The sequence below is a fragment of the Cavia porcellus genome, unplaced genomic scaffold (assembly GCF_034190915.1).
Source record: "Cavia porcellus strain 051 isolate PalLab524CR breed Dunkin Hartley unplaced genomic scaffold, mCavPor4.1 scaffold_31, whole genome shotgun sequence".
In the NCBI taxonomy this organism is placed as follows: Eukaryota; Metazoa; Chordata; class Mammalia; order Rodentia; family Caviidae; genus Cavia; species Cavia porcellus.
The window spans coordinates 17,548,564-17,571,311 of record NW_026947514.1 but is presented as its reverse complement, the minus strand read 5'-3'; the positions used below and the strand labels follow the sequence as shown (position 1 = coordinate 17,571,311).

At 38.2% G+C, this 22,748-nt stretch overlaps 1 protein-coding gene across 8 annotated transcripts in view; it reads left to right on the top strand.

Moving 5' to 3' along the window:
* The window catches only part of Flrt2 (fibronectin leucine rich transmembrane protein 2), an 89,098-nt gene extending 72,755 nt beyond the window's left edge, over positions 1-16,343 (top strand). For 5 of the 8 annotated variants that reach the window (XM_005004857.4, XM_005004855.4, XM_063241124.1 and 2 more), the window contains one exon: positions 9,630-16,343. In XM_005004857.4, the coding sequence (XP_005004914.1) occupies positions 9,988-11,970 (1,983 nt within the window). In that variant the 5' untranslated portion in view covers positions 9,630-9,987 and the 3' untranslated portion in view covers positions 11,971-16,343. The remainder of the gene's footprint in view (positions 1-9,629) is intronic. The other 3 variants (XM_063241125.1, XM_013155291.3, XM_013155292.3) reach the window with 1 other exon arrangement.
* Positions 16,344-22,748: the final 6,405 nt, after the last annotated feature.

Below are 22,748 nucleotides of genomic sequence, written 5' to 3'. Positions count from 1 at the left end.
TTATGGTGGTTGTATCACTGAGGGTTTGCTTCCTGAAGTCTCACCCCAAAATACCTCTGATCCCTGTACCTTTGAGACTCCCAAAGACCAAGAAATCTTTAGGCAGAGTCTTGGTTCTAGAAGCCATTGACCAGCCCTCAGATAGAATCAAAGCAAGGGGGGACATCTGCATCCCTTAAAGGGGGGCTGCCCTCACCCGCAGTAGCCTCCTGCTGAAGTGAGACTGAGCAATCTCTCAGGAAAGATGCAGCCCAGGACACCTTCATGAAACATGTCAAACCCTGGATTGTACAACTTTGGAGCTTATCGCCAGAGTCAAATTACCCGTGGTCGTTTGCCAGGCTATGTGTAGAACTTCAGAAAAAGAAAATAAAGGCCAATGCTTTATGTTACCACACAGAATAATTTATAGGTAGGGAGCAATTTACTAGCTAGTGAACAGTGGGTGGTCTGTGCCTTCTCCAGAGCAGGGGACATTATGCTAAGCAGAGTGGCGGGCTTCAGGGCTCTAGCTTGAAAGGGAAAGACCCTTCTAATTAATTAGGTGGTTATCTTTACCCAGCATGGGTACCTCCCTTTGTCATCAAAGTCCTTGTTTACGCAAAGCTGTATTTCTTTATTTATTATGTATACTTCATCTAGTTCCAAAAATAATTTGAGACTGCAGAAGAAAAACAAAACAAAACAAAACAAAAAAAAGGTGTGGTGTATTTGAGAGATTGTGAGACAAGACACACTGGAGAATTTTGACAGGAGTTGAAAGTTGTTTTTCCTCTCCGAGCTCCTCTTCTCAGTAAAATTTCCTGTTCTACTTGATAATTACTTCTTTTCTGGAGGCACTTTTTTTAGTTCTGTGTTGCACAGATCCAAGTAATGATCTTTATCTTCCGCACCATTCCCACCCTGCTGGGGTGTGTTTACTTGCAGGCTTTCACTGCTGAGATTAAAGTTCAAATGGATTTCCACAGCCTCGGAAAGCTATGCCTGTCCCGATCCATAGCAGTCGGGGCTGCTTCTGCCCTCTGCCTTCATCCATTTTCAGCCTAAAGATGGCTAAATCCGCCTTCCCTTGTTCATCTGTGCCTGCTCAGTTAGGCCTGAACTGTGCTCTTGCCTTTCTTCCCTCTGCGCTGCCCTCTATCACTCTGGGTCCCTGCTCTAATATCTCAACCACTGGGTGTCACAGGCAGCGACCTGCCTTCCGTGATCACCTTAGATGCAACTACTCATACGCCCCCACCTACCCTTGTTCCTTTCTTTCGTGAGGTTGTCCACAGTGCTATTGTCTCGAGCTTCAAGACTGTAGTGTTTGATTTTTGTTTTCTTGCTTTGTAAACACTTTAAATATTTTTCCTTCCTCTTTTGCCCCGCCCCCTTTGCAACACATGGTAGCCACTCAGTAACTCTTGAAGGATGAATGGGAGATACTAGTTTTAAGAGAGTTTTGATACCTTTTACCTGATTTGGAATGTGGACCAGAAACCCTTGCGTTTGGAGAGAGGTTGCTATTCTAGTCTAAATTAGATGGTCAATAATTACAGGACTGTATAAAGGTCAGAGAACAGGCTTTCAGGGAAATGGAGGTTCACCGGGAAAGGAGGACTTTTGGAGTCACTGCCTTCAGGTCTTTCCCTTGCCCTGTGGTTTGTCTCAGAGACAGACTCATGATTGGATTCACTACTTCGTAAGGGAAACCTCACTGGCCACTTAAACTGCTTCCGAGGACCCATGCCTGCATTTGAGCCAAGCTTGGAAGTGTAGCCATTGGAGGACTGAGGAACCCAGTCCCATTTCAAGCATATGACAGTCTCTCAGTGTTTTGTGTATAATTCATCATTCCAGACTCCACACGGCTCTCTTGTACTTAGGTTTTATTTTTATTTATCAGGGATAATCACAACTCTATGTTACCCAAATGTAAAGTGGTTAAAAAAGGCTGAAAAGTAAATCAAAGCTGTCTGCTCTTGTGAATTGTTGTTTTATGATGTATGTGTGCACACGCGTGTGTGTGTGTGTGTGTGTGTGTGTGTGTGAGTGTGTATGTTATTGTAACCACTCTTCAGTAGTGTCACCCTCGCTCTGGTAGCAGTTATGTGCACATGGGCTAGGAACACATCTCTGAATTTATTCAAATGAAAAAAGTCATCACTAGAATTTTTTTTGTTTTGTTTTGTTTTGCTTTGTTTTGTTTTGTTTTTTAAGGGCACCTTAAAAATAGGTCCTATATTTTTTGTACTCTACTTTGAGTTGTTCTTCTGTGCATTGTGCAGCTCTACTGGATATAAAACCAGTGCGGCTCCTCTGGGGTTTTATTTTAAGCTTTGGAAATGATTTGATCTTAACCATATCTCGTCATGTTCTGAGGGAGAAAATGTCCTTGAGAGAATGCGAGGGTCAAGGGTAAGGAATAATCATCTTTCTTCTGTTTCTTTCCCCCCTCATTTCTCACATCCAGGAATAGTCAGTCCCCTGAACATAGCCCGACACCTCAGCGTGACAGCTGTTCTAAAGATGAGAGGATTCAGGGTAAAAGCTTATTTATTCCAGGAGGAAATTTCATGCCATTTATATTCAGAGGCACACCTTTGATACCAAAATAAGCTTATGCAATGAATTGTTCACTTTTTAGCCTCAAAACCAGATAATTCACCTGGAAATATACACTGCGTAATTTCATTACATGGGCTTAATCAGTATTGAAGACCAGAATCTGCATTTTCCTTGTGAAAGAGACATAAGATTTTCTGAAACACTGTGTCTGTTACATATGTGGTGCAGTGTTTTGGGGGGAAGTAGGCCATATTTATGTTTTGGGATTCAGTTTATTTTTTTCATAAGCTGTTTTATATCTCTCAAAGATACTAGCCTATTTTTTATAGTGATTATAACAATATGGGATGGTAAAATGCCATGCAATTAAAGCTCAGTTAAACTGTCATAGGGAATTTATGTGAATATTTAAAAGTTATTGTTATTATGTGACTATATATGTATGTATATAAACAGTGTGGTAGATCACAAAATCCTGATATTTTTTAGCTCACAACCATTGTAAGACTGAAGCATTAGGTACTGGCAATCCTCTTACCAAACTAGTTTGTGATAATGCTTCATCCCAATGCTGTATTTTGAATATCGTATGTTAATCAAAGCATAGGATTCCACTTTATTTTATGCAGGTATTATAGTTCTGAAGGAACTGCAGTTATTTTCTAGTCTCATGCTCTGTGACTTTACTAAGTCTAATTTCTTTATGTTTGGGGACTATTTATCCATCCATCTATCTATCTCTTGTTCAATCTGTCCACATAGTTTAGGAGAGCTTAAAACCCTCGAAAGCTGTTCTGAAATATTATCTCAGTGATTTCTTATGGGACCTCAGATGGAAGACATTGAAGAGTTTTCACAGACTGCCTCTTCAAACAAAGCAATCACCTAGAGGTCGTTTTTTGATTCGTTCATTTATTCTACAAATGGTTCTTGAGTGCATGCCATGTGCTATTGTGGGCTCTGGGGAAATAACCAACAGCAAATGCTGACCAGCCTCTCCCTGTGTGGAGCTTTGCAAGGAGGCAGAATGTATTAAGACTTTTCAGCCTGTACCTGCTTTAGGTCCTAACCCTCTCCCACACTGATGGAACTAATGACTGTGGCCACATAGTTTCAGGGCTGATGGATGAGAAGAGGTATCTGTGTGTCACCAAAGGAAAGAACTAGTATTAATGAATGAAAGGTGAAAGTAAATTGAATGGATTCAAGAGGAGCAGCTCTACCTGATGAGAGGGAAAAAAAGAAAGAAAATGCTTCCTTGTACAGGAAGGTCTGTTGCCCTTTAAAGCTAAAAGGAATGATCAATGTTAGGAATGTGTCCCAGACATTGTTCAGTATTCTGAGTGACTTACAATCCTATAAATTGTTGGGAGATTGATACTATTATTTCCCCTCTTTTTGTGTGTATTTTGTGGGGCACATTGAGGTAATCGCTCCAGTAGCATTACTGGGAGGTGAAAATGCTGTTTAGGTCATCTGTCCCTGGGCTCCATCTGTCATTGCTCCCTATGTCTTCTCGACCTCTCTCAAATCAATTTGCTTTGTGCTTAATCAATACAAATCTTCCCAACGATTCTATAAACACAGCTAATAATAGCCACTTTGAGACGAAGAAAGTGAGGTTTAGAAAGGTAAACTGAGTTGTCATCATCCTGCTGTTAGGGAAGGGATGAGCTCAGTACTAAATTCTAATTGATTCCAGGACCTCTGCCCTTTCCACAACTCATTACTGATTATGCAGAAGATAGTAAGACCAGTTGTCTGGGTGCTTCCCGAAGCAGCTCCTAATAGGGAGTGGCTAGGTACACAGATGGTAGAGTGGTTGATCATCAGATGCTCTTGGGGAAAATTGACAAACTGCACACACCTTGCCTCTTCAGGAAACCAGCTGAACTAGTATTTGCAGAAGTGAAACGCAGAATCCTCCGTTCTCCATCACCTTCCCCTCGTGTCTACGCTGATCATCAGGATCTGGAGACTATTGTATCAAATGATGGCAAAGAATCCTTCTGAAAATAAGAATCTGAGAAATTGGTTATTTTCTATAAAACTTGAGATGTTTGATGTTCATTTAAGCAAATTAAGATTCTGAAGGCATTGCACTGTTACTCCTGGAAGTGGACTGATAAATATAGACATAGGAGCTATGGGAAGGCAACTTGTTATGAACCATGTACTTTTGTATTTTGTTGGGACTCTCTCAATTTATTGTTTTCCCCTAAAATTCTGCTTTACTAACTTTTGTTCAGGACGGAGAGTCAAATCTCTAGTCTATAACTTTGAGAAATTGCTGTCCAAGCATAAAGACAACTAGTGATTCTACCTTCTGCATCAAATGTACCTGTGAGTGGTGGCTGATACGGAAAAATGCTATAGTTTTGTTTTTTCTTTTTTGCAATTCCAGATCTAACGGTACATGGGGCAGTCAGGGAGTTCTCTAGTGAATGGAGAGAAGTGTGTTGTCATAGTGAGTGTGTGCTTAAAGTTTACACATTTAAATCTATAGCAGTGGTCATTTATTCTAAACCTACCTCTGTTTGAGCCAATTAGAAATCTTGTGAGAACGATTCTTAAACTGAGTTACAGTATTGTGTGCTTTGTTAGCATAACTCTTTTGGTTTGATCTTAATATTTTCAATTCTAGACTGACTGGAGCCAGGAAGTTGTCAACAGTTTAAATAAAGTGTTTCCTTTCTTTCCATCTTTCCTTCACTTTCTCTCCCATTCTTCACTTTCTCCTCCAATTTCTTTCCCTCTCTTTGACTTGGGAAAGAAAAATACTTGTCTAATCAGAAACTTAAACAGACTTGGTCCAGGAGAACGATAAAGAAAGATGGTTTCAAGTTGGTGATAACTATAATTGTGAACCTCCAAATTCCTTTTTAACCACCACATCTTGGCCAGAAAAATATAAAACTTTGATTGTCATATGAGTGATATTTACAACCTGTACTCAGGAATGTGCAAATATGCAGAAGATCTATAAATTGCTCTCATGTTTTCATATTATAACACACATTCATAGTGCAGTGCAGTTGCGTGGATTCTGCACCTGCAGGGGTCTGATTTTGAGCACTGATCACTTAACACCAGAAATTTAAATGGAACAGGACGCTGAAAAACTTTCTAGGAGAATCCTAGAAAGGGATTGTCTGAGATTGGTCATTTGTACCATGTCTTGCAGTATATTGTCTTGACACAATCCCAACAATGCTGAAACCATTAATATTTTATTGGACCATTAAACCACTAATATTTTATCTACAGTCTTATGTGGTTGGCAATACTTATTGACAATTCTTATTTTCTGTCCTATAATTTTTATACCCTGGGTTTATTAAGCGCTCCTGGAATCCTAGACTTCTGGAATTAATTAAGAGAAAAATCTTTACTAGGCAGCACTAGAAGAGAAACACTTTTGAGAAAGCTTTTACATGATTTATCTACTTCGAGCCTTTTTCCTGTGAAAAGAATTAAAGTAAAAATGCTTGTGATAACTGCTGCTGTTACTATCATCTTTATTACACAGGCAGAACAATTGCGGGTTGTCCTTAAAGAATATTTGTTCTGTGAAAGCTTTTGAAATTTTTCCCTACTTTCTATGAAAGTTTCTGGTTTTACGTGGCACCTTCAATTTGTTATTCTGTACAATTTCTAGTGTCCAAGACAGGAAAAATACTCCATAAAATCTTCAAACAAATAAAGAAAAAAACAAACTGAACACAGATGTTTGCTCTCCATATTTCAAAGTCATCTTATAAAACAGTTCTTATCTGCAAATTTAAAGATCCATAAATGAAGTGCCTCGTAATTAGCAAGTGTGGAATCATTACGTTCTAGAAGCAAAATATTCAATGTAAAGCAAAAGAGAAAGTGCTCCGTAGTTTAAATTTTGTTCCTTCTCTGAGCTGAGTTTCATCTCTTTTCTTTCTCATTTTTTTAAATTTTTTACAAGTTCATGTTTGCATTTTGTAATGATTTTATTCTTCATAGGAAGTTGGTACATACACATAACACATCTTAATTATTTTGCTTTTCATTCTTTTTACCCTCCTCTCCCGGTCCCTTCCCTCTACCATCCTCTTCCCATTTGAACAAAGTTTATCTCCCTCCTTCTTATTATATGTCTTTTAGTTTATTCTTTGTATGTTGGGATTCTCATATAAGAGAAGCAACTAGTATTTAATCATGTCTGTCTGATTTATTTCACTTAACATTAAGATTTTAAAATGCATTCATTTTCCTACAAAAGACTACAGTTGACTCTGTTTACTGGAAGTGTGATATTCCATTGTGTGTAAATATCACAATATTTTTATTCATTCATCTGATGGACACACAAGCTACTTGCAAGATTCAGCTATTATGAATTGTGCTGCTATAAATATGGATATGCATGTAACATTTAATATGATATGTTTGACTCTTGTGGGACGATACCTAGAATGGGAGTAAAAGGAATTTTTAGATGACTAGATTAAATGGAATTTTTAGTTTTAGCTTTTCAAACAATCTCCACACTGATTTCCATAGTGGTTCCTGGGGAATTCTGTACCCAAAAACATATTTTATTCTTTTAGTGTTACTTTACTACCTCTTCTGAAGACTAAATGTTCTTAATTACTCTATGAAAGTGGGCCGCTCTGATTGCAAGTAAGTCTTTAAGTTTCTGCTAGAAGTTTGTGCTTATTATCAAAATAAACATTTTTTCATAAGCTATATGCCATATACGATTATTATACTGCTCCACATAGAAATGTAATTTACATGCAAAATGAAATTTTAGATTATCTCTTGGAGAGAAAAGGGATTAGTACATCTTCTGCCTTTTCTCTTAAGAATCATATGACACGCTTTTGCATTTATTTTGCATTTAATAAATCAAAACAGGAGTGATTAATTAAGGCCATCACTATGTTTATGATAATGCTTTTGCAATATTAATGTGTCCACCCAGGACTCTTGCTAATATGCATATTCTGGGCCCAAGTTCTGCCTGTGTACCAGTTTTTCAAATCAGGCTCAGACTGCTGGCGCAGACATTCTACTTGAGCAGCAAGATAGCACGAATCGTTAAAATGCCTACAAAGCTGAGCTAAGGATGGCATCAGTTTGATGGGGTTAACTTCACTTTTCCTCTGAATCTTTCCTTGCATAAATTGTCCTTTAAACATGTAGAGAGATGGCTTCTGGAAAAAATGACTCACTTTCATTGCAAAATACATATTTGTGTCATGCACAGTGGCACATGCCTATAACCCCACCACTCCAAAGCCCGGGACAGTAGGGTTGTTGTGAGTTCGAGGCCAGCCTGGGCCACAAAGTGAGTTTAAGGCCAGCCTGAATTGCATAGTGAAACCCTGTCTCAAAACATGAAAGATACATATTTGCACAGGTTTTTTTTTTTTTTTTAGTGCTTCTCTTTAAAGAAAGCATCATGTTCCTTTGTTTTTTTCGGTAAAATGCTTCTCCTCTGGCTTAAAAGTTTCTAAGGAATCAAAAGCAAAATGAATTTTACCATTTCTGGTTATCAACGACATTTAAAGTGGTCTATAATCTTTTAAATTATAGAAAAAAATTATGTTATCCTTGACATTTAAAGAACATTTACAGTGACTTTTTTTTCTCTTTTAATTATATTTCTAAAGATAGCTAAGGGAACAATTTCTAATATATCCTCTGTGATTTTAGTATAAATCGTTTCAATTTCTGTGTGTTGGTGAGAATTAAGGGACTTGCGGATACCCATGTCCTATCACATTAACGCATTTGGTAGGAAAATCAAATCTGTCACCTTTCAATTAACTTCTTTACTTCTCTAATCTAAAAACAAATGGAACACATTCAGGAGTAAGAAGGCGTGATTGCTTCTTGTAGATTGCCTTTACTTTTACAAATTGTCTTCTATCATTTCAAAATTTGCTACAAGTCCCTATATGAACCCAAGAAAGCACTCACTGACAGGAAGGCTGTTGTGCTAGAAAATAATTTATTCTCAATCATGAGCTTGGCAGCTCTTCAAGGGATCACAGTGACACTGCTCATCTGTACCTGGAGGTCCCAAAGGAGGGGATCAGAGGAAAAGTGCCACTGATGGGAGTTTGGGCAGTTTCCTTGGTAACTCAAGTGTATGCTATTATGGAGGAAGACAAAGAGGAAGAGAGGCGAGACAGGACAAGAGAACTCTTCTCTCTACCTTTATGCATGCTTCTGTGTGTTTTATTTGTTATACTTCATCCTAGTGTCAGAAGAAAAGGAAAAAAGATTTTTTATTGACATGGAAAATGTTCCAATTGTTAGGAAAACAAAAGGCAAAAAATAAATACATAAATAAAAATATTTACTTTGATTATGGTACATAGAAAAAGGAAGTTAAAATAATGATTATATCTCGATGATGAGTGTAATTTTTATTATCTTTATTCTCTAAAATTCTTTAATAAACAAAAATAAGCTTTTCTATCAGAATTTCAAAGGACATTTGAAGAAAAATCGGAAGCTTACAAAGCTACCGTTTTTCTGCCTCACTGGATGTGAAGCACCATGTATAATAAATGTTTTTGGAAATGTACTGTTTTTGAAAGAATTTCTTAACAAGAACACATTTCAAATGTGAATTAGTCCCCAATTTTAAGATGCATAACTTTACAAAAGGGCTTCAGCCTTTTTCTTTGAGTTTTGCTAGTTGCTCAAGTCCCAAATGCATCTTGAGCAACACCGTGACCAACTGGATTTTGTAAGTGATCATTATCCACTTTTCAGTGGCTTCCACAGTGTGATGTTGTACTTCTGTATTTGGATATGCAAATCACTACTAAGAGAAAATACTGATGAGGTTGTAAAATTCACAACACGATTATTGACAATGTGAAGTAATAATACCATTATCTTTTGACGATATTTTAAGTGTTTATCTCTGGGATACATTTTCAACTAAATTACTGGTAAACTACTACTCGACTCTAACCCAACTCCCTTTAGTTGGTCTCAATCACATTGCTTTCCAAAGGCTTATATTTATATCAGTCATTCTTCTATGACTGCCCTTAACGTACTGTCTTCTCTCTCCTTTCCTACAGCAGATTGCAGCTTGCGCTTAACCACGAGATCAGTAGCCTGACCCCCAGCAGAAGACGGGAGTTCTGTCCGCCTGACTTGGGCGAGTGCTGTAAAGGCCGGTAGTTTGCCATCACCCGCTGCCTATGTGGAAAATTTTCCCTATTGAATTTTTTTGCACATGGAGCACAGCAACAAAGAAGGCAGCATAGGCTGATGAGATCAGAGACATTGGGAAGATTATTTCAACATCGGCCCTCAGGACATTCTCTCTAGCCAGCGTTCTGGACTTTGGCAGGACCCTGCCCGTTCTGATTTTCCTGCCTGGTTTTTATTTTTTCTTTTCCCCGCCACATTGTGTTTCGTTTCTGTGTTTCAGAAATGGGCTTACAGACTACAAAGTGGCCCAGCCATGGGGCTCTTTTCCTGAAATCTTGGCTTCTGATTTCCCTGGGGCTCTATTCACAAGTGTCAAAACTCCTAGCCTGCCCTAGCGTGTGCCGCTGTGACAGGAACTTTGTCTACTGTAATGAGCGAAGCTTGACCTCAGTGCCTCTTGGGATCCCGGAGGGCGTAACCGTACTCTACCTCCACAACAACCAAATTAATAATGCTGGATTTCCTGCAGAGCTGCACAGCATCCAGTCCGTGCACACGGTCTACCTTTATGGCAACCAACTGGATGAATTCCCCATGAACCTTCCCAAGAATGTCCGAGTCCTCCATCTGCAGGAAAACAACATTCAGACCATTTCCCGAGCTGCTCTTGCTCAGCTCCTGAAGCTCGAAGAGTTACACCTGGATGACAACTCGATCTCCACAGTCGGGGTGGAGGATGGGGCCTTCCGGGAAGCTGTAAGTCTCAAATTGTTATTTCTGTCCAAGAACCATCTGAGCAGTGTGCCTGTTGGCCTTCCTGTGGACTTACAGGAACTCAGAGTAGACGAAAACCGCATTGCTGTCATATCAGACATGGCCTTTCAGAACCTCACGAGCTTGGAGCGTCTGATTGTGGATGGGAACCTCCTGACCAACAAGGGCATTGCTGAAGGAACCTTCAGCCATCTCACCAAGCTCAAGGAATTCTCAATAGTGCGCAACTCGCTCTCCCACCCACCTCCTGATCTTCCAGGTACGCATTTGATCCGGCTCTATTTGCAGGACAACCAGATAAACCACATCCCTTTGACAGCCTTCTCCAATCTCCGTAAGCTGGAGCGGCTGGATATATCCAACAACCAGCTGCGAATGTTGACCCAAGGTGTCTTTGATAATCTCTCCAACCTGAAGCAGCTCACTGCTCGGAATAACCCATGGTTTTGTGACTGCAGTATTAAATGGGTCACGGAATGGCTCAAGTACATCCCTTCGTCTCTCAACGTGCGGGGATTCATGTGCCAAGGTCCTGAACAAGTCAGGGGGATGGCTGTCAGGGAGTTGAATATGAATCTTTTGTCATGTCCCACCACCACCCCAGGCCTGCCTATCTTCACCCCAGCCCCCAGTACAGTTTCCCCCGTGACTCAATCTCCTACACTCTCTGTTCCAACCCCGAGCAGAAGCCACACACCTCTAGCTCCTACTGCAACCAAACTTCCCACCATTCCAGACTGGGATGGCAGAGAAAGAGTGACTCCACCCATTTCTGAGCGGATCCAGCTCTCCATCCACTTTGTGAATGACACTTCCATTCAAGTCAGCTGGCTCTCTCTCTTTACTGTGATGGCGTACAAACTCACCTGGGTAAAAATGGGCCACAGTCTGGTGGGGGGCATTGTTCAGGAGCGCATTGTCAGTGGTGAGAAGCAGCACCTGAGCCTGGTTAATTTAGAGCCCAAATCCACCTATCGGATTTGTTTAGTGCCACTGGATGCTTTTAACTACCGTGCCATGGAAGACACCATCTGTTCGGAAGCCACCACCCATGCCTCCTATTTGAACAATGGCAGCAACACTGCTTCTAGCCATGAGCAGACCACATCCCACAGCATGGGCTCCCCTTTTCTGCTGGCGGGCTTGATTGGAGGCGCGGTAATATTTGTGCTCGTGGTCTTGCTTAGCATCTTTTGCTGGCACATGCACAAAAAGGGGCGTTACACCTCCCAGAAGTGGAAATACAACCGGGGCCGGCGGAAAGACGACTATTGTGAGGCAGGTACCAAGAAAGACAACTCCATCCTGGAGATGACAGAAACAAGTTTTCAGATTGTCTCCTTAAATAATGATCAGCTCCTTAAAGGAGATTTCAGACTGCAGCCCATTTACACCCCAAATGGGGGCATTAATTACACAGACTGTCATATCCCCAACAACATGCGATACTGCAACAGCAGCGTGCCAGACCTGGAGCACTGCCATACGTAACAGCCAAATGCCTGGTGACAGCAAGGCGGACAACCAAACTCTTGGGAACACACATGTGTGTGCACATAAAGACACGCAAATTACATTTGATAAATGTTACACAAATGCATTTGTGCATTTGAATACTCTGTAATTTATACGGTGTACTATATAATGGGATTTAAAAAAGTGCTATCTTTTCTATTTCAAGTTAATTACAAACAGTTTTGTAACTCTTTGCTTTTTAAATCTTAAAAAAAATAGTTGCTGAAGTACTGTACAGGGTTGTACAATGAGAACCCAACGCCAAGGCAAAAGAACGAATGATTCTTCCTTATGATGCACATTAACCACTTTGCTGTTGGCGCTGTCAGAATGAATTTCTTTCTTAGAGCTGAGGATCAGGTGAAAGGGCAGATTCAGATGGACTCCTTAGGGTAAGAAGAATAATATGAGTAAAGCAAGAAATGGCCCAGATATTTTCATGCTATTTCTATACCTCCTGGTCTGCAAGAAAAGTAAAAAGAAAAAAAAAATCACCTAATAAAAGAAGGAAGGTAGTTACCCTGATTTGATCCAGAGCAGGAAATGCAGAGAACATGAAGAGATGAGTTCCCATGAGATAAGTTAACCCACCTGACAGTTTCAAAATAATCGAAAGGAGGTTGGCAAAGATCCTAAAACCGAGGGGTTGGCTTTCTGATTGGAATTTAAAAACCACTCTTGATGCTTCTCTGGTCCTAGGTGATAACAGAGCAAGAGACCTGAGTATGGTTTCAGTCATGTTCAGGGACATGTATGATCAGTCCTAGCAAGAAAACTCCCTTAATGCGTGTCACTATTTAAATCATATGTCAGGTTGAATCACATTCAACAGAGATATATTCTAGAATACTTTTTTAGAAGAAGATAATAAAATAATTGGAAGAATTATATTGAATGGAATTATTTTTGATAACAAGAATTATTTGGGTAGTTTCACTGAGGCTATATCAACATGATATTCAGACCAACAAAAGAAATAGTGTTTGGAATATATTAAAATGACTTGTTACTTAAAAAATTACTGCTAGACAAAAAGATTGATGAGTGATTCTATTATACTATATCAACCAACTTCATTACTGTCATGTTGAAATAGCTTGAATTAATACCTGTACCCCTTCCCAAATTCTTGTCTTCCAATCATCTTGCATATATTTTTGTAATTAAGTTGTTTGTGCCACCTTTGTTTTTTTCCTCCTCTGCTCAATATTTCAAAAAAAATATGGATATCAGTTTGGGTTGCACAACATATTCAAATGTAGTCTTACATTTTAAGATGCATACTAATTTTCACTGCTGATAAAGACACATCAGAGATAAGAGAATGCATATTTTTGAAAGCAATACCAGGTTTTCACCTTGGATTGACTTTGATTCTCTTCCACGATGGAACCCATTTGTTCTTTTTCAATCATGGATGTTCCTCTGATTTGGGTTTAATTAACCTTATATTGGCAGGACCACTGATACAAAATGAGCGAGTCAGAGAATTAAGGCTTTCCCTAATTTTGCTGAGCTAATGGGCTAAATGCAGAAGGCACAGGAAAAAGTGTGATGTTTTTGCTTATTACTAGGTAGTTTTGAAGTACATCCATCTTTAAAAAATAGAAATGATCTACTTTAATCCTTGGCATCCCTTAGATATAGAAGGGCTATAGATCACATCCATCACTTAAAAAAAATACAGCCTTGGAAAACTCATTTCAAAATTACATTGAGAAATTTCACTCTGTGTTTCATATTTTATTTACAACTGATCATTATTCTAGGGACTCATGAAATGTGTGTCACCATCATCTTGCTTTCTCTCTTTCACAGCAAAATAAAACTGTGATATGTCTCCTTTGTAAAGGTTTAGGTATAAAATGCTATGCAAGTTTTTCTTTATAGTAAGAGCTTTATTTTCTTTAATAATATACCCAAATTTATATGTTTTAATCTCCTTCATCCCTCAGAGTAAGCAGAAAATATAACTGAAGCTATAAAGTTGTAGACGCAAGATCTGAAACTGCAGTCAGTAGAGCTGAACTTAGCGATGGATTAATCTAAATTAATTCTAAAGTGACTCTGGTTTCCATTTTAGGCTATTAGCTAGAGGGTTTTGGCTGTTGTTTTAAAGATAGGTCCACACAGTAAAGGAATAAGACAATCTGTAAGGATGATCGGTAAGTCATCAGAAATCAGGACAATGACATGGGGCTTTGTGTATGTAGCTGAAGAGTTCCCTTCCACTGTCCTCTTCCCCTTGGCTGTGTAGATAAAACTGTGTTCAAATGTGGTACTTTTACTTTTTTGACAATTTTAATTTCTGTTAGCCACAGAATAATCATTTTCATGTATTTGTATTGTATGTTTAACTTCTGGTGGAATCTTCAACTGTTCAAACTTCTTTGCTTTGGGCCAGGAAAAAATAAGAATGGAGAGTTTCCTATAATATTTTGTCAGATTTGCAGAGTTATTTGGGCTTTATGTGGTACTGTGGAGACTCGGTCATGTGAAATACTTAAAGTGGCCTGAAAGAGTCTCCCATTTAGCAGGTGTTCCTCAAAAGATGGAACCAAATCACAGCCTTTATTCTGATCTTGTGTGCAACATGGCCAAGATTGCTACAATTAAAATCAGAGCTCTGTTTGTAATAACCTACCTGAGGCTCTCACCTACACCTGGATAGAGAGCACGTCACGGAAAGCTCTGATCTCTAATGCATCTCATGAAGATTGCTGAACAGCCCTTCCTCATGGATGTTACCTTGGCATTTAAGTCATAAGAATGTGTTTCACAGCTACATATGCTTTGTATTTGGGCCTCTGTTGCTATCATTATTATGTGTTTTGATGTGATTAGTCAAGGGTCAAGGTTGACATTGCAGGCCAAGGTCCTAAGACAAAGCTGGCTTACAAAGAAGTTGTTACTATCTGACCAGCTGAGATATTCTTGACTCTTGTCACACTGTACAGATGAAATTCCAAAAGCAAAAGGCATACCTATGGTCACACAGTTTTAATAGATAGCTACTCATACCCAAGATAATCACTGATGCTCTGTTGTCGGGGGAGATGTGTAATCATGGCGACATCAGAGGCAGTGCCACCATGCTGCCTGGGAAAATGACAGGCCACATAGAGCAGTGTTCCTCGAACTATGTTCTGTGTTTACAAAGTGGGAAACAGTCTCCCTTGTGAGAAATAATGCCATCTCTTAATTATCCAGATGTTTATTGAAACTATATTAGACATTTCCCCCTGAGATTATAAACAGAAAGTGTGATATGAGCAGTCTGAGAAAAAGTCATAATGAAGTAGCTGATATTACATTTCCGTGTCCTACTCATGTGGACCGTAATGGTCTTAGTCATTTCGTGTAAATCAGAACTTCCTTCTCCGCTGGGGAAGACAAGCCCCTCAGGTTGGGAGCAAAGTTTCCCATCAAAACATAAGGCACATTTGTCCTCTGCAGGGAGCAGGTGTTGCATTGACCAGCAGACCTCAGCTGCAGCATCTGGAACAGCTTTGACAGTGAAGCGGTTAATTATCTTTGCTGTTTTTGTTTATAGCATTTTTGTCTAACCAATAGCCAGAAGACATTACATTTTACTTTACAACATGAGAATAACACATTTGCTTGTCCCTTTCTTTGCCAGCGTGGAAAAGCAAAGCTTAAAAGCATGTCCGATTGAGAAAAATCATATGCAAAACACAATTCCCAGTTCTTGATCTTTGTGAATCTTGCCTGGTACTCTTCTTCATGTTAAAATACTAATGATAGGAAACCCTAGATTGTATCCTTCTCCAGTATCTTCAGCAAGACTGAATGACAGTTGCTGGCAATGAGAGAAGCTTTTCACTGATGGGGGAAGTTTTGTATGTATATGATGCTGTTGTTAAGACAGATCCGATTCTTTTCCTGTAGTTTTTGTTTTCATAGCTGCACACCCACTAGAAGAGCACAAAGCAAGGCCATTGCAATAAGCATTTTAATTAGTATAAAACACCCACATGTGTGCACACAAATATACATGAGGGCATATTCAAAAGTGTCCAGGGATGTAAGATTTGTTAGCAATTAAAACAAGGTGAGGCATCCCCAGTGTGTATCGCCCACGGGACTGATATTATATTCACTGAGAGTTAATCCTGATGATTTGTTATTGTTTGAACTACATGTTGATTTGCTTCTGGTTTGTGTTTAGTGTGTTCTCTCTGACAAGGGACTGTGAGGGGCTGGAAGATTCTGATCACACATCCTCTGAGACCTACCATGTCGCACACTTTGTTAACTGCAAACTTCACTCTACACTATACAGTACCTTGTTGATATATTGAGTAAAGGCTTATTTTAAAAGAAAACCACATTGTGTTTACATGAGTAAGTTCATTGGGATATGTTTCATGTGAAAGAGAAATCAGGAATGCTTCCTGAAACAGCCTGATGGGAGGACAAAAGAGGTAACAGGACTTTCGTCTGCTGCCATGAAAATAGCTTGTTTCTTAAGGCCACTTGGTTCCTTTGGTGTGAGGAATTCATGTGAAAATCCTCCTGTTATTTTCTGTTTCCCCACTAAATTGTGTATTCCTATAAATACCATTCACATATACACACATCTATGGAGCGTATCATTTTATTTGTGAAAATGTATGGTTTAGGATTTACATAATGCCAGTGTAGTTATCCAATGTTAAGTGTCCTTTACCTTATTCATAATATACACCATAAGCTTCAAATGTCAATTTTTGAAAGAAATCTCATTACTTTCTCCTTTAGAATTGCTCATAGTTCAGCTGCCCATGCTTTCAATGGACTGTAATGAAGATGCATCTATTCATATGCTCAAATGCAATTTTGGATTAGTGTCCTAGGATTTTCCAGAACCTCCTTCTCTAAACTTTGGCCATTTCATCGGTACTTTATTTGACAGCTATAAAATTATAACATTTCAGGTAATTAGCACTATTTATTTGTGGAACCTTTGGTGGAAAATGAACTATGAATGACAGTATTACCAGAGCATTTTTAATCCATTCAGGAGATTTTAAGTGAAATAATGTCCTTGTTGTGCTTTGTTACTTTTGCCAACAGTTATAGACCTTAATCTATGGGGACCAGACCCTTAGCCAAGGAATATTATTCATTCAAAACAATTTGTTAAGGCCTTTCTCCTCTGTTCCAGGCTGTGTGAGATCAAAGGACTTACCAAAGAAGAAAATGCTGTCTGAGTCAAATCAGGCGTATCTGTTACACCACTGTGTCCCTAAAGAAAGCTGTTTGTTCATCCAATATTTCACTTCTCATCTGCTGTCTACATTACTATTTTAGGCTCTGTAAAGAAATCTAAGAAACAAATGACTTTGCCATAAGGGAACTTATAGGTCTTGCAATGAATACTTTTGCTAACGCATTCTGGTATCAGAGCCCATAGAATCATAGGACACCCAAAGTAACAGAAAAGACACACCTACTACTGGTATAACTGATGCTTTGTGTGTCTTAAAAGATGACGTTGAGTTCTTTAAATTTGCTTTTTTTTTTTTTTTTTTTTTTTTTGGTGTTACTAGGTACTGAACCCAATTCCTTCACAATGAGATATAACCTGCACACCCCACCTTTATTTTTAAGTTTTGAGACAGGGTCTTACAAAGTCAGTAAGTTGTAGGCTGAGCCCAAACTTGTGATTCTTCTGCCTCAGCCACCCAAAATGCAGTGATTATAGACATGCACCATCACACTCAGCTATCATCTTGCTCTTTTAGTACATAGTGCAAAGAGAGAGTTGTTGAGAAAATCAGAACTGGATTTAAGTTAAATACTCAAATTTACATCAGTTAAATTTTTTTAAAAAATTTTTTTGGTACTGGGGATTGAACTCAAGACCTCATGCTTGCCTAGCAAGCACTGTTGCCACTGAGCTAAATGCCAGCTCCAAAGCATTTTTTATACTAATTTAAAATTTAGAAACTACACACAATCTCTTTAATTTCTATTAAAGTGAAATCAATTTAAAATAATAATGGCACCTACCAATTATTGAAAAAAATATATATATATATCTTCCCAGAAATTTGATACTCATGCTTGCATTATATCTTTAAATATGTGAGACACTATATAATCTTTTAATTTTTTCAGATTTTAAAACTCAGCTTCAGGGAAAGTAATGATTAGTCAACAGTCATAGATCCCTTTAATCGGTAGAGTCAGGAATTAACCCCAAGCAAGACCTCATGGACTTTTAACAGTTTTCCTGGCTCTTAGTAAATCAACTATCCTTCAAAATGACTGTCCTTAAAGAGAATTATTTTGTCCATATTTAAAGATTTTTGATGATGGAGATATTAAATACAGATACTGATTATGGAAAATCAAGGAGATATTTTTCTAAATTTATCTGTAGTTTTTAAAGGCCTTGGTCACTCATTGCTATTTTTTATAGGAGCTCTATTTTTGTCATTATTTGATGCTTGCACATTTACCTGATTTAAAAGTTTCAGTTGGAATTGAAGTACTCCATCCCTGGGAGACCTGGAAGAAATATTAAAATGACTTGAATTGAGCTATTTTTAGTAGAATTTGTTACATACTTGAGGGGTTGTCCAAAGTATTCTGTAGATCCCACAGAAGATGCACACGTGTCAAAATCGATTAGGGTGTTAGCAACTGGCTTCAGAATTTATATATTTTCTCTGGTATAAATAAAGACTTTGTACTTTAGTAGATATTAGAGGAACTTTCTAGTCACAAGTTAAGGACATGGTATTTTTAGTGACATATCTCAAAACAGATGTCATTGTAACACATGTGCCAGTTATGGTATAAAGAATAAATGACAAAAATTTTTGATATATCCTGAGGGAGGTCTTACGATGTCAGTGGCATAAGAAGCCTCCATACTGAGTCAATTTTTTTCCTTGTCAAACATAACAACATGTTGGTACAGAGTGTTAAAATGCCCAGTTTGAATGATATGGGCCTTTGTTCATTTTGTTTTCATTCATCAAATATTTACTGAGAACTGGTAAATTTAGGGGTTGAATAAGACAGCCAAGATTTATAGACCTTAGACTATGGGGACCAGACCCTTAGCCAGTGGAGTTAATTTGTGCTTCTTCAAAATCTTTCCTGGAAGCTGCTGGTATTCAACACATGGCCCAAGCCTCCCCTCCCTCCTCACTTGCTTTAGGCACTCAGATGTCTTATGTTTAAATAATCCACCCTGCACTTGCCTGAGTCTCTCAGATGGGTTTTCTCTCTTCAGGTCCCAGCCTTTCCTACACATGGAGGGAAAAAGGGTGATTTTTGAAGAAGGATGATACTGTCTTGCTTTCAAAATGTCTATTACACTTCCATGCAAGGTAGAATCTAGATGTCTTGAGCAACATCTTGGCACCTTCCTGTACGCATTATCTCTGGTATTCTTTCTTGTGTTGTTTCTACAGTTGTTACTTTTCTAGACAAGACATACTTAACATGAATACAGACTTCATCTGTCAAATGCTGCACTTCCGTTAAGGGATTTTGTTCCCCAGCATTCTCCTTTGCCTTGGGTCATGATTATACTTAAAGATAGCAGTTAAATATCCCTCTTGGAAAACTGCTTGAATCACAGCTGGCAATTACCTGACCCCTCCATCCTCCCACACACCATGCATTTAAAATGACTTCAAAATCTCTTGTTTTTAGTATTTTTATATTTTAATTATGCATCTGTCTCATGGCTGTGGTCAGGATATGAAAATATTCTGTTTTTTTTTTTTTTTCCAGCTGATCTCATTTTGAGTTCAGTGACCAGTGCCTGCCCAGTTCAGAACCAGCCACTTCTTTACTGTCCTACAGCAAAGTGACATGTAGCTGAGGAAAACCGTAATGTGTTGAATTACCTTTGTTCAAACATTACAGTGTTCACTTTACAAGAGGAAGCAAAACATACACATTTATAAAGTAAAATCTCTTGACTACTTAGAAATTTATACAGAAATTTTGTTTTGTGGTTATCTGGGAGTTACACATTTATCTGATTTGCAAGCTTCAGATGGCATCTGGATGGTCTACACCTACAGGGTGAACTGAGTGTTCTACTGAATGACTCAAAGAACTTTTATTTGTTGGTCACAGGCAATCTAAAGAATCAGAGCCAACTTACAGCACAGCATTGAAAGAGATAGCTTTTAAAACATCACCTTGCACGAAAGTCACCAAAAAGTCCACAAAGCACAGCCAAAATCCATAAAGTCAAACATTTTAACAGTACATTGTTCAAATGAATTCATCACATGTAAAAAGCAAAAGTAGATGTTTTTAGAGTTTCCATCAACAAAACCAAAAGTCATTATTCACTGTCAGAGCCTACTATATAACATATACCATTTAGACGTTCACATTCTGTCTTCTGGGTTGTGGCAGTGGAAATAGTCATTTTTAGAAATAATATCCCCCCAAAGAAGCTGGCAGTGGTGATTATTGAGAACTTAGATTTGAATAAGGATTTAGCTCAGTTTGCTGGCAAGCACGAGGTCATGAGTTTGATCCCTGCTACCCCCTCCCAAAAAGAATCAGGCAAATATATTTTACAAATCCACCCCCAGGGACTGGTTGGTTAAATGACTTTGGCCACTTTCACTTACATTTATCAGTTTTCTGTTTTCTAAATGGGCACTATGATGTATAACCTACATAGTAGTTGTCAGATTTAAAGCCATGTAAAGTATTTGGTGCAGTAACTGGTACTGAACAAGCATTGAATAAATGACATTCTGCACCTTGAATATTTCATGTAAACATATTTCACAAAGGGTCACGTACTATACTTACAATGAAAAATGTCTAGAATATTAAGATCTGAATTGTACCTAGGAATTATTGATTTAAAAACAATTAGCTTCCAATGTGCTCTATAACTACACAACTATTATCAGTGAAAGTCTGAAAAGGAGCTTTCCTTTTCTCCTTTTATTTATTTATTATTTTAATATTTCAGAACTACTGGAGAAAGTAAAGGACCCTATGATAACAGAGAAAAAATAGCAGGATGTTTGAGAACACTGCGCAGAATTTTTAAATAGAAAGAAAGGACAGTGCTTTGTAATACAGCACATTTTCTTTCTAGTCTGTGAAGCACATGTAGGTGTGCCTATTGTTGAAAAGCAATGCAAGATAATATGCTATCAAAGGGCCCAGTGAATGAGTATTCAGAAGACAATAGAAGATTGAAACATTTTAAAAGTCAAGGTAACAAATTTGTCTCAAAAATATATAATTTTATATGCTTTAAAAAAATTCTGTGGTGCTGATAAACCCAGTGCCTCAGGGTGAGCTGTATCTCCAGTCCCCCCAAATCTAGAATTTTAAATGACATGTCACTAGCTTGCTTTCCTATACCGCCAAGTTTGGCATAGGTCCAATACAGACTGCGGATATTGGAAACAGTCGCCACCCAAAGGAAGAATGTTTTCATGGCTCTGCACTGCAGATGCTCTCTAAACCACCACCTGTGACACAGTTAACTTTTTGCAATCAACACCATTCTTAATTCTGCAATCTGGTTATAATTAAGAAGCATAAATTCTCTTTTGCTGGGTCATGCTGATTTTGCTTCCTGTACACTTTCAGTTTGTAAAAATTAAAATAGTTTCAAAGCAGTGCAATATGGTCTATAATAGTATTGTTTTCATTTTTCTATCTTTTCTGCTCAATAAACTCAGCAATTTAGATATTTGGATGCTTAGGTAAAAGCATTTTCTATTCTAGTTCTTAACTATATTGAATTCCAGACAATTATTTGGCATTATGAATGGATTATCGGTATTCTGTGATATATAGATCATTCTATTTAAACCAATTTGTGTTTTCATCGTCATCACTACCTCATGCTATTGTAAAATGTTTTACATATTGGCCCTCATGAATTGGAATACGGTAGACTTTGCTAGTGTGTCCGAAGAATGGTAATAAGGAAGGGAATTGCTTTCTCCAGTAATAGAGGCCAAATGTGTCTGTAGAGGGCAACAGCTTACAGAACCATACCCAACTGGATGGGAAACTAAATCACTCCAACCTGACGTCATGATATCAAAGCTGTGTAGAGAATGGCTCGAAACCCTGCTCCGAATCATACCAATCTTGAGTTTTGAGCATACTGATGCTTTAGTTTTCTCATTTGTCTGTGAGGAATACCAATATCCACCTCTATGATAAAAATCAAGCACAGCCTGGCACATAATAAGTACTTAATAAGTCTCAGTGACTTTGCAAAAATATGTGGAATTGGAGGAAAGTTAGATCATGTAGCTCAGTTTCCCTTGGGTCATATGTGAGCTCCTTCGTATTTTGGGCTTGTTACTTCTTGTATGGGCACACAGGAGTTTGGTTGGTTTTCTAAAGTCCTTTGGATTTTAAACTCTGTTGTGTACGTATTAGTTCTTTATGAAGTTTACATTTAGTCACTAGAGAAGATTTATATCCTGTTTCCTTGTAAAATTCAAGATGTGTATAGGGTACACTCAAAGAATATTCAAACTTCCCATTTCATTCACTTAATTATAAACACAGACTGTTTCACATTCGCTCTTGCAGTTTAAACAGATATGGTACGGAAACAAAAACTATAATCACAAAAAGCATGAATTGCAAACACCGGTGAGTCTGTTTCTATGTTATATTATTTGATGTACCTAGGCATCAATTTTCACATATGAAATGATGTAGGAATACTTCTGAGGATTCGATGAAATTGTTTATGTCAAATCTTTAGTGACTACAATGTA